General features: G+C 43.3%; 1 protein-coding gene across 1 annotated transcript in view; it reads right to left on the minus strand.

The window, feature by feature from the left end:
- Nucleotides 1-2380: 2380 nt before the first annotated feature.
- Nucleotides 2381-21761, minus strand: part of SUSD5 (sushi domain containing 5) — a 35576-nt gene continuing 16195 nt past the window's right edge. The window contains exons 3-5 of the mRNA XM_010146090.1: nt 19511-19629; nt 11666-11854; nt 2381-3657 (exon numbers count right to left, since the gene is read on the minus strand). Of these exons, the coding sequence (XP_010144392.1) occupies nt 2381-3657; nt 11666-11854; nt 19511-19629 (1585 nt within the window). The remainder of the gene's footprint in view (nt 3658-11665; nt 11855-19510; nt 19630-21761) is intronic.

Raw genomic sequence — 21761 nt, forward strand, 5'->3', positions numbered from 1 at the left:
ACGCTCTTCTGAAGCAGAACGGGGCTGACAGCGTAAGCTGAACACTTTTCAGCCAATTTTTTCATATCAAAGCGTCTTCTACAAGAGTTACCCGAGTGACAGAGCTATCTTTTATCCACAAACGTGGGCGAACTGGGGGATTCGCACAGGAACACACACAAGCGCTTCCTTCCCCCTCCCCCCTTTTCTTTTGTAACTTGATTTTTATTTAAACACTTCCAAAGCATTTTGTTAATGTACATTTTCTTCTGGTTCATGAATAAAAAGTATTTCTAAGTCTCAAATAAGATCCCTGTACAATTTGTGTTTGTAATTACATTTTGAGTCTCATTTTTGCGTGTTCAGTTCCTGAGCCAAGCGGTATTGACTTTTCACTTTGAATGATGCTACACAGAACTGTAACACATACTTGTACCTTTGTACCTTTCAGTTAAACGATATTTTTAATGGATGTTCCTGTGTTTATTTTTCTGCATATTTCCATGAGATTACAGATGGTATGTTTTAGTTGAGTTAACAGTCTCCATAAAGTTGCTTAGTGCGAAATCCATTGGGTTGGGTTTTTTTAAAAGGTTACCGCATGAAAAAATAGTTTACAACAGAAATTCTAGGTTATTTCATAGTCTAGAACGCATTAAAAGCATAAAGTCATGCATATGTCAGAGATCACAGTATTTACAAAGCTGTACAGTTTCTGTCCTTTATTTACTGCGGCTCTTGCCAGGCACTTAGGCGCAACTCTTGCCACTCTGAGGTCAAATTCTCCAAGATAACGTCTAGCCGTCATCTAAAAATGCTTTGTTTTCCTTGCCAGCGCTGAGCTGGACGGCTGTATGGATGATGGGCCCGATTCTGCACTCTGGTCCCTGAAGTCTGCCTTCCATGGAGCTGGTTACTGCTGAGACTCGAGGCAGACTGTGAAGCGGGTGAACTCCTCCCGGTCACCTTTTTCTGCTCCGGTATTTTGATGTGTGGAACAACTGGCGTATTTTGGCTAAGGCTGTACAATGGAGTGACAGATGAATCCAGCTCTGACCTGCAGATTATTCACAGTTGCCACTCTTCCTCCTGGTCATTCAGAAAGGTGAGGAAGAGTATTTCGTACTAAACTCACCAGCACTGTGTTAAGGGATTCTAGAAAACATCCTCCCCTCTCTCCCCGTTTATTTTCAGAACTGCTGGAAATGAACACGCTGTTGGAAAAGCCTCTGTGTTTTGACACCAGCACCCAGTCCAAAAGCCAAGTGTTTGCGTTTTATCAACTGGATGCGATTTCTCTCCTTCCCAGGGTTGCTTTATGTTTAAAACCACAGTAGATACCCATCTCCCCGTGGGCACTGTCCACCCCGGACACCCCTCCAGCTGATGACAGAATGGTGAATATCAGTCTTTCCACAGAGTTCATATGCCAGAAGTATTATACGTGGCTTCGGGTGCCAGAGGTACCACTGGCTGTGAATTAAAATTCAGTATCTTGGTCAGTCGGTATCGAGTTCAGAAAAGCAGCCGACTTTAGACAGGGTTCCCCTGGAAAGTGCTTCATCATGGTTTCGCTCTGTAGGAAGAGGCTATTCATCATGACACCTGGCATCAAAGGTGCTCTGACTCCTCTCCTGCTGATACTCAAGGAAGATTGGCACTTACAGTGTCCTCTGAATTCCAGGGAGACCTCAAGATTTCCACGAAAAGATTAGTATAAGACGGATGCTTCTTCACTAAGGCTAAAAGAACACCTTCCGGAAAAAGAGCGGAACGATCCAGCCTCTGTGGCTTGTTAAATCCACGGCGCTGACGAAGTGTACCTTAGCAATCCTCGCAACACTACCCAGTAAAGTCTGGCAGCAAAGAGGTTCTCTTTCTAAGACACGTCAGGTAATAGTTTGTTACGGCGGTTTATCCCAACCAGCTTGGGCAGGTTCTAAGAAAGGAACAAACACCAAATGTGTGGTTGCTCCAAAACCATCCTTCTGCCTTCCTCCCCTCCTTCTCTCCCTCTTCCACTGAGAACAGACCAAGAAGGCCCGACCAGCCCTGCTGTTACATTATAACCAGGTAACACGGAAATTAATCAATTAATTTATTATTAATAGGAGCAAAATGTAAAAGCGGAACAAATTGTAGATGTACTACCAAGCACGCTGTGTCCTGCTGATGTCTCCAGAAGACCCCTGTGATAAAAACGTACAGATTCTCTAGCTCTGAAAGGTCGGATATGCTAAACTGCGACTTCAAAAGGACAAAATCTTTTCCCTCTTCTACGTTCTTTCAGCATTCTTGTTTTCTTCTGCTTTCTGCACTGCTGGATTTTAGCATCCATGAGTCATGTGATCCTTCTAGCATCAATACGTGTTTCTGCTGATCTCTGCCGAAAGAGCCCTGGTTAGACCTTCTGCATTTCGATGTGCTGGTGGTGGTAGTGGTGGTAGCAATGATGTCTGGGCTGACACCTCCCGTTTAGTTTATAGACAGAATTCTTCTGCTGCCGTTTTTTGAAAAACCACACGGCCACTACAGCCGCAACCAGCAACAAGCAGAGGAGAATCACAATCACTGCTATGACAGCACCTTTACTGGACTTGGGACACTCCTCTCCCTCACAGGGCTCAGAGGTGGGGACAGGCTTTTCTCCCAGGCCCTGGGTGAGATTTTCCTGCTCAGCTAATTCCTGAGATGACGTGTCAGTAACGACACCTGGAGGTGGCGCGGTGGTTGCTACCTGTGCTGGGTAGGCAGTTGTTTCTCTTGGTTCTGCATACGGGGTGTGATCGGAGGGACTGACCATCACGGAGGTTTCTGACACGGACGTTTTTAAGCTGGTTATGTCCAACAGCATCGTTGTACCAGGCTCCTGAGTCACAGTTTCCAGAGATGTAGTTGGGTGGTCCCATGCAGCATCATCATAACCTCTGCTCACACTTAGGTTCTCCAGACCACTCACTGATGTAAGTGGTACCGCTGTCTCTCTGGCCCCTTCATCATCTACTCCTGTGGTTGCTACCACAATCTGTGTTAAACCTTCCTCCGGAGCTGGGCTACCATTGCCAGATTTTCTTACTTCGACGTGATTTGGTTGGTCAGTTGTGAGGATGATGTCGTCTTCTGTTCCCATTGATCCATCAACTTTATCGCCCTCCTCTTCATCATCCTCTACCACTTCTTGTGTTACTGGATAGCCATCTAACCACGACTCGTCGGTAATGGCGACTGCGTCTATCTCTGCCTTTGTATCGTTAGCTGTGAGGATGGGTCCAATGGGGAAATCCTCACTGTCATAAAACATCTTGGCGCCAGGTCCATCATAGGCTGCCTTCACTCCAATGTGGTTATCGCCTTCAGAAAACCGTGCTTTAGTGGAATCATCTGTCTCTTTCTCTGATTCGGGCTCACTGAAAGCCTCCGATGGAAACCAAAACAAGTTTTTTTGGCTTAGGAGTGATACAGGGGACTCAGTTGGTGCCCTGCTTCCCTTTTCAGAAGTGTCTGTGTCCTGAGTAACACCTTTGGTGCTTCCAGCTCTTCCTTCCGCTGAACTTTTACTGAAGGGAAGCTGTTCTTGCTCCTGCTCGGTTTCCTCTTTGCCATGGACATTCTCAGCAATAGGGAGCGATCTGTCATCAGGAAAGTTATCTTCATAGTCAATGTGTGCCTCGGTTTCATCTAGAAACATTAAAAAAACCCACAAAAGCCAACGTTTAATTTCTCCAGAAAAGCACTGGGCTCATTTGTTACAAGAAGCCAAGAAAGGTGCAATGAGGAGTGACTTTTAGATAGTATTTTTCATTAGTATTTTTCATTTGGTGTAACAAGTTTTCTGAAAGGTGAATGTTAAGGGTCGAATGGTCCACCAAAACCTTTAAAAAAAACCCCCCAAAACCCAACAAAAACTCAGTGCAACAGAGGAGCAGATTTGTCACAAAGTTTGAGTTTGATTTAGACCTACTGCGAATGCCTCGGCAGACCTACCCCTCAAAGCAAAATAGACTTGACTCAAAGCCTGAAATTAAATGTTTGAATTTGACTGAAATAATGCTTTGTAATTTATATTCCTTCCACTCCTCTAAAACCTGAGCTCAATGAAAGGTTTTCCTAACTAGGCAGGGCGGTGGATTTTCAGCTCACACAAGTTTTACTCCATAGAAAGTTGATGTAATTGCTGAGATTTATGCTGGCATTAAAAGTCCTAGAAAATAGTGCCTTGGGATATGGAAAGTAAAACAAACTGAATCATGGTGAGATTTTTCTTTTTAAGAGAGTGTTTAGTCTTTTGTGAAGACAGTGAAGCAATAGGCCTGGTGTGACACGGGAAACAAGGGATTAATAAGAGAAGCTGTATTAAAGATCAATGCATTCATCTAGTCTTATCTTCTTTTTTTTTTCCTTTTTACACTCAACCGCCTTTGAAGCACATTTTCATCTGGGGCCCACCTCGATTTCCGAATGAGTCACATTCTCCTTGGAGACTGCTTCCCAGACTTCTGGCAGAGCCATATTTGGTCTCCTCTTAAGAAAGATTAGAAATATTGTCAAACCAGTCTGACCAAAACCACTTAGTGGTGATACAGCTCACACCAGCTTTACTTTTTGCCAGGACAGCTTCAGCCAGGTGCCAGAACAGAATGAGTATTAGCAAAAGGTATTTTTCTTGGAATAGCGTTCGGGTCTACCAGAAACCAAAGCAGTTATGCTGAGGAAAAGAAAATGTGCGACGTAGCCTGCAGAGAGTTAATACCTCTGTGAAAGCTATCACGCTGGAGAATGGATGTTCTCAGCAGGTCCCCTCATCTCACAGCAGGGGTGCAAGGTGAAACCTGTGCATGATGCAACAGTGCCAACAGCAGACCCCTCTCCCTCCCGGCCCCGGTGTCCTCATCTGCTTGTGTAACCCTGTAGATCCAATCCGTCTTGTCCAAAGCAGGAAAAAACTTCTGTCCGGTGCAAAGATGGCTTAGTGGAGAGGGGAATCCAGCTCCCAGAATGGAAAGCTTCCTGGTAGGACTCTCACTTTTCTAATTCATCCTAAAATTTCCAACAGTATTTCAGACTTTTGTTAATGATTGGAGGGTACTTCTGAATACCAAAGCGTTTTATTATCCTATTTGTGAAGCTCTGTGCTGCACTGGCCACCACTGTGTAGCACTTATTATAGCCATCACATGCTAGTCTCAAGTCTCACTTTGTCTCTTGTCTCGCTCTCACTTAAGAAGTTTTTGACCTGGCACTCTCCTGAAATGGTGCCTCAAGCCATTTTGTCCTCTTACCATCCAGAGTCCTGCTAAAAGATGGATATATACGAACTGGAACACTGCAATATGAGAACGCACCATTTACCAACTGTTTTCTTTTCTGAGATGAACCGTCACACACAGACACTCTGTCTTCTCCTGCATGTCCCCTGTACCTTTGTTTTTGCCACTCATTTACTCCTCAGACTACAGTAATCCAGCTGAGGAAGAAGCACTGATTTTCACGTGATGGCGTTCCAGTGCACGCACACACATAGCCGTGAACCGAAATTACATTCATATGCTTGTGGTGTTCCCTTCAGACCTACTCTTTAATTAGCAGTATGAACGGGCAGCAAGTATTGACCAGTACGGACCAGTATGGTGAATGCTTAACAACTGTAGTTATATGCTTTTTACAGAATACGAAGCTTTTCCACTCTAGTGCCTCTCCTGTCACGTACTTTCAGCCCTTTAGAAGGAAGTCTCGTGAAAGCACAGAAGGAAAGAGCATGTGCTCCTCGGAAAATATGAGTCCTCAGTCTATCAGAACATATTAAGGGTTTGTTGAACCATCCATCAAGTCTCCAACAAACCTGCTGTCTTTGGGCCCTATCCTGCATGTATAGAAATGAATCGGTGCTTTCTTAAAGCTCGGCTGAGGAAAGAAACAGCCCATTGTTGTCTAAAGAGAGCCTGAGATTGGAGCTCATTATGCACTGCTCGTCACTGCATAAGGGAGTCCTGTTCCTCCCGACAATCAGATTGTGGCCCACGTTGTAATGCTGCTATAATGTATTTTCCTATGCAATCTCCCGTATTTGTAGAGTTTATAGCAATGACTATCAACATAACTAATGTTAGCTTATGGGATGCCAGAATGAAAGCAACTATTGAGCTCTCTAACCATCAAAGGAAATACAGACCCCCTTATTCTGAAGCTTTGATTTATATGATCCTGAATTGATTTACACAGCTATAATACTCTATTCTTTCTTCTGGGCCTCAGACCTTCTAATGGGGCTTGGACTTAGTATGTAGTGAGTTTGTGTTACCATGACAATCTTTAAAGTCAGCCGTGAGCTTGATTTTCCAGGAACAGATTGCACAAGTTTTGCCCTTCTTTTTGCTCACCTCCTCGGCACTTTCCCGAGCTTTCCAGCTCCCTGAATTTTAGCCTCAGTACTGAAGAGCAACAACCAAAGTAGCTCCAACCCCACCTCTTACCCAAAGAGATGTAACTTTCATTTATACACATTTTTAAAACAGCTAGCAATGGATTGAAAAGTGGTTGCATCTTCTTCCCTATCCAGGAAGGTCTGGTTTTAAGCAGAGCCAGCACTGAAATGAATTAGTCCAAGACCAAAACCTTTCTATATTTGGTCATTGTTATATCTTACCCCTACCCTCCTCTGGCAGACTCAAGGATCAGAGAGTTTTGATTCACTGTCTGAGGGATTACTGAGGCCGAAATGACCATTTTACAGCGACAGATGCTGAAATGGCATGCTACCAAAGATGTGAAGCTCAATTAAAAAGTAAAATCCTTTTAATTTAGCCTTGTCCTTTTTGGGAAGCATCCAGTCCTAAAGAGCTTTCATCTCCTTCAACTTTTGATCCTAATGTGAAAAGAGTGACCAAACATAGAGACGGGAAAAACCAAGGAGCCTGGTTTTCCACACTCCAGGATCAGATTAATTTTTCTTCTAGATAGCGTATTGGCATCCGAGCTCTATTTTGAGTGTTGCTATTTTGGACAACCATAAAGCACGCTGCATATTTTGTGGATGTATTTTGGGAGCACAGGAAATTGAAACTCGATTCTATGTCGACCATCATCATAAACATTTCTACTGTATAAAACCATCCTTATTCTAAGAATCTCCAAGTAGTTACAGCAAACATTAACAAGCCGGCATCTGTCTTTGAGGGTGGGAAGGAAAAGCGTGTGTAGACCGATTTGCCCAAGATCAGTTGGATCTGTGAACTACAGCATCCCGAAGAATTATCCGTCTGACTGGGGTGCAGCACACGAACACGCTTCTCTCAAATCAACCACCACACGCCAGACAGAAGCTGTGTTACCTTTCATCTTCTGCAGCAGCTACAAGAAGGAGGATGGTTTTTGTTCTAGCAGAAAGCCTGGTAATATAAATAAATAACCCGTCATAATCTTTTTAACTAATTCGATTTGGCAGAATCAGTTCCTGCCAAATCAATACTTTACATTATTCTAACACACTCCATGGTGGACCTGAAAAGTGAACCAAAGTTTGTCACAATGATTCTTGTGACAGGCCACAGACATGTTTTGCTGCTGATTTTAGCTGTCTGTCACAAAACTCCCTTTGCACTCTCAGAAGGGAAAAAAAAAAAAGGCACCTTCCCAAATAAGATCAAAAGCCAGAGACATTTTATTTTACTTTCCCCATTTAAAAAAAAAAAAAAATTAAATGGTGTTGGCTAGTCATGCTTGTCACTGAGATCAAAACTATAGTCCTCAGCATGGAAAACTTAGACCGGCTCTGAGCACACTAGACAAGCACCTGAGTGTTGACACTGGAGAGATTCCTTAGATGTGCAGAAGATGTGACATCTCCTGCCATGAACTGGAAAAAACCCAAAGCAGCCAAGGGAAAAGGAAAAGGAGATTAAACTCTTCCTTTGCCTGCTGTAGGCCAGAGATGTGACATGATTTCCCAGCCACATCATCTGCCTTCTTTTTGAGGACAAGCCTGAAGCCATGCAGCCCCCCGGAACATTCATATTAATGCTTCTGATATTGAACCTTCAGGTTCATTTGGGTTTCCCCCAAATGTCACTTAGCAACGGTCACCTCAGCCTCCGAGCCTGCAGGACAGCCACAGCACGGCGCGTACACCGCTGCTGTCGGACCTCACCACAACGCCAAGCTTCTGGATGTACTTTGTGAAACAAATGTGCTCTCTCCACAGAAAGAGAAAAAATAATAAACTGCAAAACCCATGTATTTCCCTCTTCTCTGCTTCAGGTTGCTTTGTTGGGTTGAATATCGCTGTGTTTTCAGCTAGAACACAGCGTCTTTTCATGATGAGAAATTGCAGGAAACACTCACTGTACAGAGCCACTTTTTTTTTTTCATAAAAAGCAGCTTGATTAAAAATTACAGTCCATTACCTGGTGTGCACAATGTGCATTAAAGCCATTTGTAATTCACTTTCCATATTTCCAGCACACTGTAGCCAGGATCCACTTAACAGAACCCCGAGATGCTTTTGTTCAGTTATGCCCATAGCCACGATTTCACACACATTTTGAGTTATGTGTATTGAGGCAGAATACACTTTTTTTATTTAATTTAAGAATTTGCCGACTGTATGGTTGCACACTACATCCTGAGTGCCAGAATGGACCGTAGCTCTTCTAACTGCATCCAAACAGAGAGGAAAGATGATCACAAAGCTACTTCAGAGAACACTTAAGTGCTATATACAGACACTGCTGCAATGATAGTTCTTCAACTCCGTGTTTGTTCTGGGTGAGCAACTGGGAATGTAAAGCAGGCCCAATGCTTTCACAAAAACAAGAGGAAAAGAAAAACCAATTATGGCTATTTAGTCCCACATTCTGCTTGGACAGCTGGGCACTACGATGTGGTAGTTACCGAGCAGTGCAGTAACACGGAGCTGCAACATCCGCAAATCTCAGAAAGCTTTACGAGGCTCCATAAACGCTATCAGTCGTCCATGGACGAGGCACAGTAAGCAGCAGAGAGCAGTACAGTGACGTGCCCCTGGTCTTAGAGGCAGCACAAACCACGGGAACAGGCTTCTATCTTTTAATCCCCTGACCAGCCTTCTCTCCCCGTGGTCCAGTCAGCGTAAGGGCATCGGGACCACTTCACACGTGCAGTTGTTCAGCGCAGATGCAGAACAAGGGAACGTATCACCTTACCAGCCTCTAAACATAGCACTTCAATGGTCATGGAAGTGGCTGCACAACTGTCTTTCCTCTGACGTGAGCCAGTACATTCTCTGCCAATGGGGCTATAAATTCTCCATTAAGTCCCATCATTAACCCTCAGGACTGGGAAGTTACTCTCTTGCCTCAAAGCACTTATAAAGCAATGTGTGTGCTGACTTGTGGAGTACTTCATTAATCACTGTTCTCCTCTCTCCTATGGCCCCCAAATACCCATCAACTGTAAACTAGGTTTCTTTAAATTAAATTCCATTTTTCAGTTCTTTTTCACTGACTTCTTATTTTTTAAAAAATAATGAAGCCCAATATGACACATTTCAGCCTTCCTGTAAAGTTGCCTTTCTTAGAGAGTCGTGATCAGGAGCATTGAATACATAAGTATTAACTGAAGACATATTGTCTTCTCTATCCCAGGTCCTTAAAGTGTTTGAAAAACGTTGATCAAAGGAAGCCCTTCAGCAAGAAGTCTACATTTAAATCATTTAAAAAATCATAATCTGCAATATTACATCTGCTCCCAAGTTCCAGTGTTGATGTTTGTGATTTTACAGCCGCAGTTTCCTATTTCTTTTAAAAATATTTTCCTCTCCCCTGCGGCTGTGTGAGAAGCTCAGGCAAAACAGTGGAAGCAGACTATTTATCGGGGGGAAACAGTGAAACACACAGAACTCAAATGGCCTGATTCTTCCCCTTCCTTACTTTGGGGTAACCCAGTTTTATTTCTACATGTGATAAAGTTACCATTTTCACTAACCTCAGTGAAGGAAAAAGAAGGATTCATCTGGAGATTCAGACCCTCTGGGTTATCAGATGCAGATGCTCTTTTTCCATTCTCTCCCTCTATCCTCCTCCACTCCCTGCAGTATTTCACTTAATCATCTGAACTGCCGAAATAGTTCAGAAAGATGCTGGAATTCTACTCTTTTTTTTTTTAACTCTATACTATTTGGAAGGTTTTGAGTATCTGGGATGGTTTCAAATATCTGGTTCCCTGGTCCACAGACAGGACCCGTTTCTACCATGAACTAGTTTGACCTTTTCTCATGATTATCCACTGCCTGGTGGTGTCTATTTATGTATAAAAATAACTCCCTGCAAGTCCCTGGGCATTAAGGAACATACAGGATCTGAAATGGATATACTGACTCCAGCCCTTATAGATAGCTCAGCTACCCAGCAGCTGCCCATTCCTTTACTTAAAGTTTATATATTTTGTCAGAAATCTCATCTTAAAGGTGTGATATCTCTCTGAAAGAAACAGTACTCCACTGACCGTTCGTAAATCTTGGAAAAATTGTGAGCTTTATGCATTGAGCAGTGGTAACGTGAGAAAGGGAAAGCAGAATTCTGACTGTGTCCACATCTGAACTCATGGGACCATTTGGCTTATGTTTAAATAAGGGGAAAATTCAAAGTTTGTTGCAGAATTTAACTGACACATAAAGGCGGATTTTCTTGAAGGTTTAAATTAAGGAAATGTCATTACTATAATTTCCCAGAGCTTTACATTTTGCTTTTTGTTTTGTTTTGGGTTTCTTCTTTAATAAAAGCCTGATTCCTTGAGTCAGTTGGGTAAGAATATCCACTTACACGGATGCCTCAGCATGCCCATGGTAAGGACAGACGTTATCTGCAGGCCATGCTCAATGCACGCCTACAAAAGACACCAGCTTTTCCCTCTACTTGCTCTAGGTTCCCAAAGACCAAATTTTCATTTCAGTAGCCTGCTCTGTAGCAGCTCTGTGGCTTCATGTGAAAATAAACCCAGCAGAAGATGCACAAAACCCACGTTGTACACTCAATCTGGTAAACAATGTCTTTGGCTCACTCCTGCTGCCCGGGCATGGCTTTAGAACTACGCCGAAGAAAACACCTCTGGTGTTTCCTGTAACGTCTGTAGTAATCCCTTCCCTTGAGTAAACAAAGTACATCAAAAGTTACAAACCTCATCCAGAAACAGGATGAGCAGAACCAGAAAGGGGTTGATTCCGATATTAAATACAGAGCAGAAGGATCTTCCCAAAGGTTATTTTCCAGTAATTAAAAATTATGTTCAGTACTAAAGAAATAGGGGTTTGGGGGAAAAAGAAGGGAGATGGTGGACTGGAAGGCAGGAGCTGAATGATAACCCTGGCATCAGGTGCAGTGAATCTCTGAAATGGGGTTAGTGGATATGGAATAAATAAACGTGGCATGAACAATTCCAGTGTTTTGTTTTGATGACTCCTGCTACCAAGAAAGAAACTTTACGTTCACGTAAGTATGAATAAATTATCCTCTCCTGTGGTTTAACGGAAATGTCTACCAATGGGCTTGTAAAAGCCCTGTCGGGCCAGCTACAACATTGATGCTTCAGTCACCAAGACCTTCACTGGGACTGCACATGCCCAGGACGCACCCGTGGGAGCCTGAAACCCTCTTGGTTGGGCTGATGGGAGGCTGTGACCTCCCAGAGGGATGCTCCATGTGCTGGGGGAGCTCACCTTTGACACAGGCCTGAACCTGCCCGTACCACTCCCCGCAGGTGTCGCAGAGCAGCGTGAACGCCGTCTCCTTGTTGCCCATGACGTACCCCTGGGCGCAAACGTAGAGCAGCTCGTCTCCCATTTCAAAGCCAGTGTGGCCATGCAGGATGGTGTGGGGGAAGGAGGGCGGGTCCCCACAGGGCTTATCTGGAAGGAAAAAAAGAAATTAGATTGTAGAGGCCTTGCAATGTCCTTTGAACACAGTCCTCAAAGAGTTACCCCGAGGACAAACTTACGTCCACAGAACTCACACATCTTGTCTGATTCATGCCCTTATCCTCCTTCATAACTATTTTCAGCTGTGATTGGGGAAGAAAATACTGGGCTATAACTGTGGTGTGATAAATGTGTACTAGCGATGCACCCAGAGGGGCTTGGTTTCCAACAGGAAATTATTATTATTACTTTACTATTATTATTACTATTAAAATAAATGGTGACTTGTGCTCTTCAACTTCACAACACCCAGGAGTAACACAGCTCTGCTCTCTGTGAGAATTCGAAGAGCTAAATTTATCAGGATATAAAATCCAACAAGATATTGATATTTCTGCTGACAGCACCAAAAGCCAGGAAGCAAAAATTGCTATCAACAATAACAAAATAGATTTGAGGTTTTTGTGGCATGAAAGAAGTGCAGAAAGGAGGCAGACAGACCACCGCCAACACCAGTGTAAACTGCATTTCAAGTTTGTTTTTCAGGTATGAACAATCTTGGCTGTTGTTAACAAGGTGGGTCAAGATCTTCTAGAGAAATTCTAGGTGGTTTCTCTCCTCTCAAAGGTCTTCCTTTCTCAGAAGTGCTCTTCAAGAGAGGTTTGCCACGTCCCCTTTTCCTCCAGAGTTTTTACAGTCCCTTTTGCAATAAACATCTCTTGGTCACAGAAAACTAGAACTAAAACAAAACCCCGATAAAACAAAAACATGATTTTACCAAGAAACCCAATGGACAAATTTGGGCAGTGTTGGTACAAATAAACCCTTCTATATTCTTTCTCAAATTCTGGTTTTTTTCCAGTGGTTCTAGAGCCTTTATTGAATGTGGAGGAAAAAACAACTGTTCCAGTTGCCAAGTAACTGAAGATTCAAAACCTCCTTTTCTCCTGATTCAGAACAAGCACAGATGAAAAGGTTAATAGGCAATAGCTCAGGAGCTCTGGGAGTTATACGGGACCAGGGAAACTTAGGGGCAGGTCTGTGTCGTGGGATCGATCTTCAGTTTGCCTTGGTACAAAATCCTAATTACCCACTTGGCTTAAAGATCTTTATGTTCCTTGGAAAGACATTTGATTGGAAGCTGAAAAAGTGACCTAAGAGACCGAAACGTGCAGAAGGAGAAGCACTTTCCAAGAGCACCCTTGCTGCTTTGCTACTTTGAGGACAGCATCAGCACGAGATCTTACAAACCATTTCCACCGACACCAGTTCACGCCCAGGGTTTTCAATGGGCAGTAAGTTTGACAAAAAGCTTTTTTCTGCAAAAGCTCAGGCTTTCCTGTTTTTGCCCCGGGGACGTTCTGCAAGATCCTTCTGAGTCCCGGCTGCAGCTTTTCCCATCATCTACCCACTCCTGACCCAGGCCCAGGTAAATACATGTTTATTTAGAAATACGATGTATTTACGCTGCCCATCGTTTACTTTGTAGTGAAATGAAAATCCTATGATAAACATCCGCACTCCATGAAGGTTCTTTCAAATCAGGCTTTTTGAAACTGTCTGACAGACCTGGCTAACCACTTCTCAACTGGGTCTGCTGAAAAACATCTGCCACTAATTTCAGGGACACGCGACTGAAGTCAGAGCTTTGAAGTCTCTTCTCCGTACTGTACACATACATATATACTGTCTAACACCTTCAGAAGTTAGTGGGAGTTACGCACACACACACGGGCAGAAAAAACAAGCTCTTGAGGCTACACAAAGCTCAGTTTATGTACAGTCTCATGGAGGCTTGGCATCCGGGGAAGTGAGGAGCAGTTAGCAGCTAATGCCTCTCCTGTGAACTGGTTGGATGAATAGAGATTGATGTGGATGAAAGGAATAAAAAAATATTTTATTGCCTCACAGGAAGGCTAGAGACCCCTGCATTTCACGTACTTTATTTATGTAGCTGCTTCCATCAGTACAAACAGGAGCTGTGTAGCTGCTCTGAGGGAAGTATTGAAGCTGAGGCTGTACGGGACAATTCTATGTCAGAGGGGATTCTTATCTACAAAGCCTCACTTCTTAATCCTGCGGCCAGAGGAAGCAGAAAAGTAACACTTACATTAGTTAAATATGGCAAACACAGTCAAAAAGCCCATTATAAACTTCCAGGAAAGAAGAAAGCTGCAGGGAGCTTTACTGTAAAATCTGGCAACAGACGTGGTGACAGAGAATTACGAGGTCCTGAAAGAGAGATCTGGCTGATGCAGGAATGGAAAGAAAAGCAGGGAGTTTAAAGATGTTCGTGGATGACCACTGCAAGGGGAACTTTTGACTGCCTCATACGAGACTTCGTAAGGTCACGTCCTTGCTGCAGAGCACGGAGAAGCACCACTGAAAGCTGATGCCCTGCAAGGACATACTCAGGTCTCTATATCTATTTCGCTGCTGTCCTCTCCTGGGTAAGATGCATTTTCCAGGTTGCAGCATCTCACGGCTCCTCGTCCTGCTGCAGTCTCAGTTGCTATGACAATTCCTGCGCAGCTTTTTGCCAAACCTGTTCTTCCTGGTGCACGTACAGAAGTGACACTGGCACAGGGGCTCATCAAACTGAGCCACTCTTGGGGACAGGCTTCAGGATTTTGTCTGCAGCCTTTGTACCAGGAGCTGGCAAAGCACGGGCTTGTTTGGAACAACAGCCTCTGCTCAGTGCGGGCATTCAGGCCATTTTTTCACTGGAAGAGAGAACGCAGATCTGGGCCACGAAGCGTGACAGAGGGTGTGTTGGCAGCAGCTTGTCATGTAGAGGAACAGTAGTGCTCTTTGTTAAGACAACCACAGGGATCGCCTGGAGTCGTGACGCTGGTAGATGAGGACTGGGCTCCTCCAGTGCTGAACTCTCCATCTGGAGCGCTGCTTTTCTCCTCCTCTATCCTCCCATAAACCAGCATACTTTTTTAGCGCTTGCTATAAAAACGAGCCTAACGCATGCTTCCCAGTGGAAGAGCCTGATGGGCTTGCCACTCAGGCTCCATCCAGCAGGCCCCATGCTCTGCCTGCTTGTGTGCAGGAACACATCTCAAACATGGAAACTTGGAATCTGGTTCTGGATGTTGTGACCCTTCTTGAGTTTGGCATATACTGACAGCGAGGTCAAACAGGGCTCCATATGTTGATATCTGACCTCCAGCAAGCAAGGACACAGTGAGAGAGCACAGCGTGTTGAAGTACACAGAAGATGCTCCTGTCAGCAGTAATTTGACACGGACTGTCTCCTGGAGTGAAAATCACCACCACAGTCAGTGAAGAACTGAATATACAGGGGTAGAAATCAGGATAGAGTCACCATCTGACAAGTGAATGGGAGCAAGAGGCACAGCGAAGCTCTAAGTGTTGAGTTCAGATACATTAGGGCTACCCATGACTCTGGTTACAGACCTCTTAGAGAGTCGGCAAATCTTTTTTTTGAGGGGATTGAACACACCTCTTGTTAGCTGAGTTAGCACATTCAACCATAATTGGCTTTTAGGAATTACGGCCCCTCTGAAGGGTAACTTTAACTCCAAACCACATGCGGGAAGGAGTTTGTGACAGGCGATTTCTGGCAAAGCGTTGACAAGAGTTACTTTAAGAACACAGCACCCTTCCTCCCCAATCCAGATTCCTCCAGAAGCACCTTCTTGATTTAAACTACAAGCACCCCATCAGTTTGGAAAGATTTTTTTGAGATGTCTTGAAAAAATACTGTCTACGTTAAGGACAGCCTGAGAGCAATGTGAAGAAACCTCGTCAACGTGGAAAAGAGGCAGACTTGAGCTTCCACACCTCCTGGCAGCACCAGGAATCTCCTGAAACCTGTTACTTTAACTATGTACCATGCTCTGAAAGCTGACATGAAACATCCACTTTGACATAAAACATCCCTGTTACAACTGCCCAGTTCAGCAGAGATTTTCCAGAGAGACCACTGGAATTTACAGGATGCCATCTCATCACTAAGAAATGGGAAAATGCAACTCGTAACACTCAGCCCTGTGAAAGAGGAGTGTGGATGATTGTTTTTCTTCGTGATTGCAGAGACACTAAAGTATATGGATTTTTTCTTTTGGGATAAAAGCACTGAGTACAAATAGAGTACAAAAGAAGCGCTGCTCGTAAGCCACCACTGCTAGGATGCCAATACCTATAATTTCATCAGACAGAGCTTGTAAGAATTATCAGTTTAAATGCCATCACCAGGCAGCTGGAAAATCACTGTCGGCTATATGCAAAGCTCTGGAAAAGGAAGCTGTAGCAATGAAAGAAATTAAAAACTCCATGTCCCCAGCAAAGCACAACAAATGCAGAGGAATGGTTCAAACATTCCCTAAGCAAATGGCAGTTTGATTGCGCTTGTAGAGAACATGGAACGCATTTGCTGTAAAGAACACACTAATTCCTTTTTTCTTACTGCTGAAAAAGGCAAACTGATCTAGGTACATACGGCGTCGGGCTTTGATGGGTATTTGGAGCCAGCAGTGATGTTTAACACAGTTTGATTTGCATTTATGCTGTGCGCTGCCACAAGTTGCTGCCTGTTTAGTTTTCTAAGGTGGCAGCAAATCAAAGCCTTATGGAACAGAGATCTTACTTGTTGCCTGTAAATATCAGCGGGTCATCGAAAGAAAGAGCCAGTAAAACTTGGGAGCTGTAAACAAAGAGATCTTTCCTTTGTGGTTTGAAAAAAAATACACGAAAGGGAACCAAGAGGATTATATACATACGAGATCAAATGGGATGCAGTCCTCCACAAAAAGATGACTGGTAGGAAAAATTGCAGCTTTCTGATTTTCTTGCTTTTATCTCTTTTATACTTTGAGGCATTTTCTTATGAATAAATAAACACCCTGTGGGCCAGATCTGACTTACGTGTGATACTCCATTTTCAGAATAGGCAGAATGTAATACATTTTTAGGTAATTTTTGGCACTCGGGGCTAAGAGAGAAAGTCTCTGATCTCAGCAGATCCTGAGCTGGTACTGTGACTCTAATGGCTGCATAAGAGATTTGTTTACGAGAAACTGAGAGGACACATTTCTCTGTGTCCTCTGAGAAAACTGAGAAAACTGTACCTATAAACCACATAAAACATTACAGCTACATCTTTCCCTGTCAAACACGACTTTTAGTATCAAAGATTGCTGTGATTCTTCTCTGCGTACAGAACAGAGCCCAAACAAGCAAAAGGTATGTCTCTCCTTTGATTTGTAAAAGCTGACCCTCTTCGCAGAGCCAGAGCTCTCGCAAGCATCTGACCACCGGTGAGTGAGAAATTCAGCTGAACCTATGCAAATGGTAAATGTTAACTGAATAAAGATTAGTTAGAAATCAAGGCCTAAGAAGGGAATTTTGTGATGGTTTGTTCTAGAAGTTTCATGATGGTTTGAGATGCCCTTTGCACAAGCCACAGAACAGAGAGTTGTGAAGAGTTTCTATCATCAGCTGAAGAAGAGAAAGCTGATGTGCCTGTTCCCTCTGTCCATCCTCAACCTGCCAGTCTGTCCGAGCTTTTGGCTGGTCTCAGCCAAGCCCGACAAAGAGGGAAGGCTGCTCAGTGTCTGCTCATTTTGGTAAGATGACCTTTGAAAAAGGAAAGTTTGAAAAAGGAGTTTGAAAAAGGAAAGAAGCAAAGCCAGGTGCCTTTTCCATTGGGATGGGCAAAGGCAGGGCTGAGCTCTTACCCGTTCCCAGGGATGCTGGCCAGCCCATCGGCATTGCATACGGGCGGACAAACCAGCGTATCCATACCTGTACGGCAGCCCCAGCTCAGAGCCAGCAAGGAGCTGAGAGTGCCCTGAAGGCAGGGAGATGATGGGTAGAGGAAGAGGATAAGAAATCTGAAGAAAGCACCAGATAAATTTCCTATGGGACTGCAGATGGTTGGTTGGGTGGCTATGGAAGAAACGAAAGGGCTTGCAGTTATTTATGTAAGGACATAGGTCTCAATTGCATGTTAAGACTATTTCCTCTCTGGACTCTGCTCTTTTCAGCCCAACTACAGGCAAGGCTCTGCCACACAGCTTCACTCAAGCCTTTCTTTTCAAACACTGACTCTGCAGCCAACATTTTTTGTATACTCAAAGAAGAGGGGACCTTATTGTCATCCAGAAATGTTTCTGTGTGTAAGGACTATTTGGTGAGTGCACTGGCATGATTGTCCCATTCTGTCATCAGGAAACTCCCTGCTTAGTACAAAACAAATTGTTCATAAATCGTCTCTCCTTTGCAAATGATCTGAATTTCTCCCTGAGTTTTAACTATGCAGGTTCCACATCCTGCATAGGACTCCTTCTTATCTTCTATGTTCTTATCTTCACCTTTCTTGCCCCTTTACTGCAAGCAGTAACCAAATGCAAAAGCCAAAGACAGTTCCTTCCCCAAAATCCAGCATCTACATCTAAGTTCAGACACAGAAGGTAGAGACAGATAGGGCAGCACAAGGGCACAATGGAACAATGGTGGCCAGAGCAATGATTTCAGCATCCCACAGCTGTCCCACCCACCGCCAAGGTTTTCCTCGATGCGGGGGGGTGATGACAAAAGAGAGATTTGAAGGAAGACAATGAGTGAGTTTTGCAGATGTTTACAGGGAGCTGCTCCTATATGTGAGGAGCAGCATGGAAGAAAGCACAAAGGTGCTTGTGTGCCAACATTAGCAACAGGGTGACAGAGCTGGCATCGCTCACAGCAGCACGGAGCCCGGGGTTGATATCATGAGGGTGACTTGAGAGGATGGTCAGCCAAACTCTGCCATTTTCGAATGACCAGGAGCACATCAAATATGAACCACCTCTGCCAACCATATTTTCACTCCAGCCACATTTTCATTCCCACTGCTGCCTGTTTAGCCAAATGCCCCGCTGTGTGGTGAACTTGTTTCTCAGTACACACCATCTGCTTTTCTTGGAAATGAGATGTGAAACTTCACTGCAGACATCAACTATCTGTTTCAGGGGTTCCCAAACTTCTTTACACAATCCTGCCTATCAGTAACAATTTACTTTTTGCCTTCAGAATCAATCCACGCTTGTGGGTTTCCAGTTAAGTTTAAGCATCAACTTAACCTGGCAATAATTTGTTTTTCAGAATCATCTATGCTGTATCAGAGTCCCTAGTGGGCTGGTCTACACTTGTTATAAAAAAAAAAAACCCACAACAAAAAAAAATGAAACAGAGGCAATGAAGTTATTTGCATGCAGAATGGTTCTACGAGATGTTGTATGCTGATAGGATGCCACAGCATGGTGTTTTGCAGTCAGAAGCCAGCTTTCTGCATTACATTCAGTGCTGAGTATGGGAGATGCTTCAGGCATCTCAGTTATAGTGATGCCAGATAGATTCTTTCCCATAAATTATGTTCTCTGAACACCAAAATGGGTTCTTCCAGATCAAGAGTGCTGTCTGAACTTGCTAAACTGCAGCAAAGACAAAAGATAATGCAATTTATTCCCACAAGCTATGTCTTTGCAGCAGTTGGCTCACTTAGCAGGCGGTTACTCTACAGATTTATTCCTCGACATTCCCTCTTTGCTTCTCAGCAGAGAAAAATGGAAGGCAAAACATTTAATGTTGCAAGACAGCGATGACTGTGCATTATTTTAATAGTATATCAGTGCTGACCTTCATCCTTTACACAAAAAGCATCATATTGGTCATTCACAAAGGGATCGGTTTCAATTTTAACATCAATGGCTTTCACGCTCTGCTGTTTGCTGCCCGTCTTTCTGCATATAATTGTCCTAAAATAAAGAAGAAGAAAAAATAATCAGAAATCTTCTGGAGTTGTACATGCAGGTGAAATTTGGAGATCTTTTATCATGGTAGTCAGGCTTTAGTCTCAGCTTAACTGTTTAAGAGTTGGCACATAAGATGTTAGTGTGGGAAGATCTATGAAAAAAGCCAAGGGAGAATTAGAAGTAATTAAAAAGTGTTTGCTGCAGATCACTTCGAGGCATAGGAAGCAATAAAGAATGTTTATCTTATTATATTCTGTAATACTTCTAACAATCAGACCAAGTCTCAGAGTATTTAAGGCCGCAATCTGCTTTCACATTCCAGCAATACAGATTCCTACCAATGGCACCTGGATAAAAATGAATGGAAAACTCACGATTTGTTCTGGAAGATTATATAACATCAGCTTTTTACATTAAAAGACCATAAAAGCTGCATATTTAACTGCTCAAAAGCTAGCGCAGGCAAGCTCAGAAAATTAATTGTGGGTTCTGGGAAGAAAAACTGCTCTCTTTTCTTTTTAAGAGTAATTCCGCACCTTTGTGTAAACTCCATTTCCTCTGGTTTGCTCCTCAGCAGTGCCTAATCCATCCCGTTACCCTTCATAGGCTTGAACAAAGGTAATAAATCTGTGCTTGGTTTTATGGCTCTGGAGACGCTGAACACGAAGGAAGAGATTGTGAATTATCTCGTCTCTCAGCTGTACTAGCCGTTAAAACTAACAAATAGAAGACAGTTTGTTGCAGAAAACACTGGTTTTACTGCTACACTGAAGGTCACAAAGGCTGGGAAAGCAAATCCAGCCCAAATTTTTGCAGCTGGATATTAACGGTGTGGGGTTTATTTTTTGTGGATGGCAGGTTTGTTGCACGGTCAGCTATTCTAGTGAAAGCGAGACAAAAAAGCTTCCCACAGCGGAATCCCTCCAGCGGAGGAAATTTATCATTTTGTATTGTGCAAGGGTTGAACTAATTTCACCGTCAGCCCTGCACTAAGTGTGGGGAATAAAACAAATGTTGACTAACTGTCCAATCACAGGGCGTGGAAACGATCCAGCACGTAAATACTACGTAACAATTGATTTACACAAGTGGGCTGAATTACGATTGTACAGACCATCTTCATTCCAGCCCGTGTTAGCTTTTGAGCAGCTAAATTCGCCACTTTAATGGTCTTTTAATGTAAACAGACAAAAGCAACATGAAACAAGCCATATGGTGGTGGTCACCATACGTACCAGAATGGTTCCTACCACACGTCTGCTCTGGAAAACCACATGATGTCACGCCCTACTAAAAGCGACTTTACCATTTCAAATCAAATATGTTTCTTTCACAAGGAAAACACCTCTTGATTTTTTGGGGGGTCACTTGAAGGACAATGTTGTCCATACGAGTTTAAAATCATCTTCTCTTAGAATTCAACGTATGTAAAGTCTGAGACCTCTAAGTCATGTATCAGGCATCTGGACAAAAGTGACTTCGAGCATCAGGCCACCAATCTGTAATTGTGTAATTAAGACTTCAGACTCCCTTAAACAAAAAATAAAACACAACAGTTTTGAAGATTGTTGCCATCATAAAATCCTGTCATCATAAAATCCTGTTGTCTCTGAAAATCGGGCCACGTTCCTTTCTATGCTCAATCCAGCAACAAAATTCCTGATACCTGGAGGCCACTTTTTAAAACCTTATTTTGACTTTTCTGATTTCCAATTCCAATTTCCTCCCTATACATTTTTGTTTCTGCCCAAAGCACTGCAATTTCTTTATCGGTTCTTCAGCAGGCTAAAAAGTTCTCTGTGGGTGACACATCCTTGGTATATTCAGCCCATCTCCAAACTGGACACTTGGGTCACAGGTAACATTGTGCATTTGAAGAGCAAGTTTTTTCTTACTTTTTTCCCAAGTGCTGTACAATGAATTACAAGTTGGTAGTTGTTAGAATATATTAATTTTAAGAGCATTTCTTAGCTGCTATCCAATCAAACCAAACTTCCAAAGGTGTTTCTTGCGTATAGTTTTAACATTAAAGAAAGGCTTTAAATGACATTAAGATTTAAAATGTATTTCTCACAGAACTTTTTGCCTACATGAAGTTTAAAGATTGCTCTGCTCCCTATTTCTTTTTTCCCTAC

Source organism: Buceros rhinoceros, unplaced genomic scaffold (assembly GCF_000710305.1).
Source record: "Buceros rhinoceros silvestris isolate BGI_N320 unplaced genomic scaffold, ASM71030v1 scaffold5172, whole genome shotgun sequence".
Classification (NCBI taxonomy): Eukaryota; Metazoa; Chordata; class Aves; order Bucerotiformes; family Bucerotidae; genus Buceros; species Buceros rhinoceros.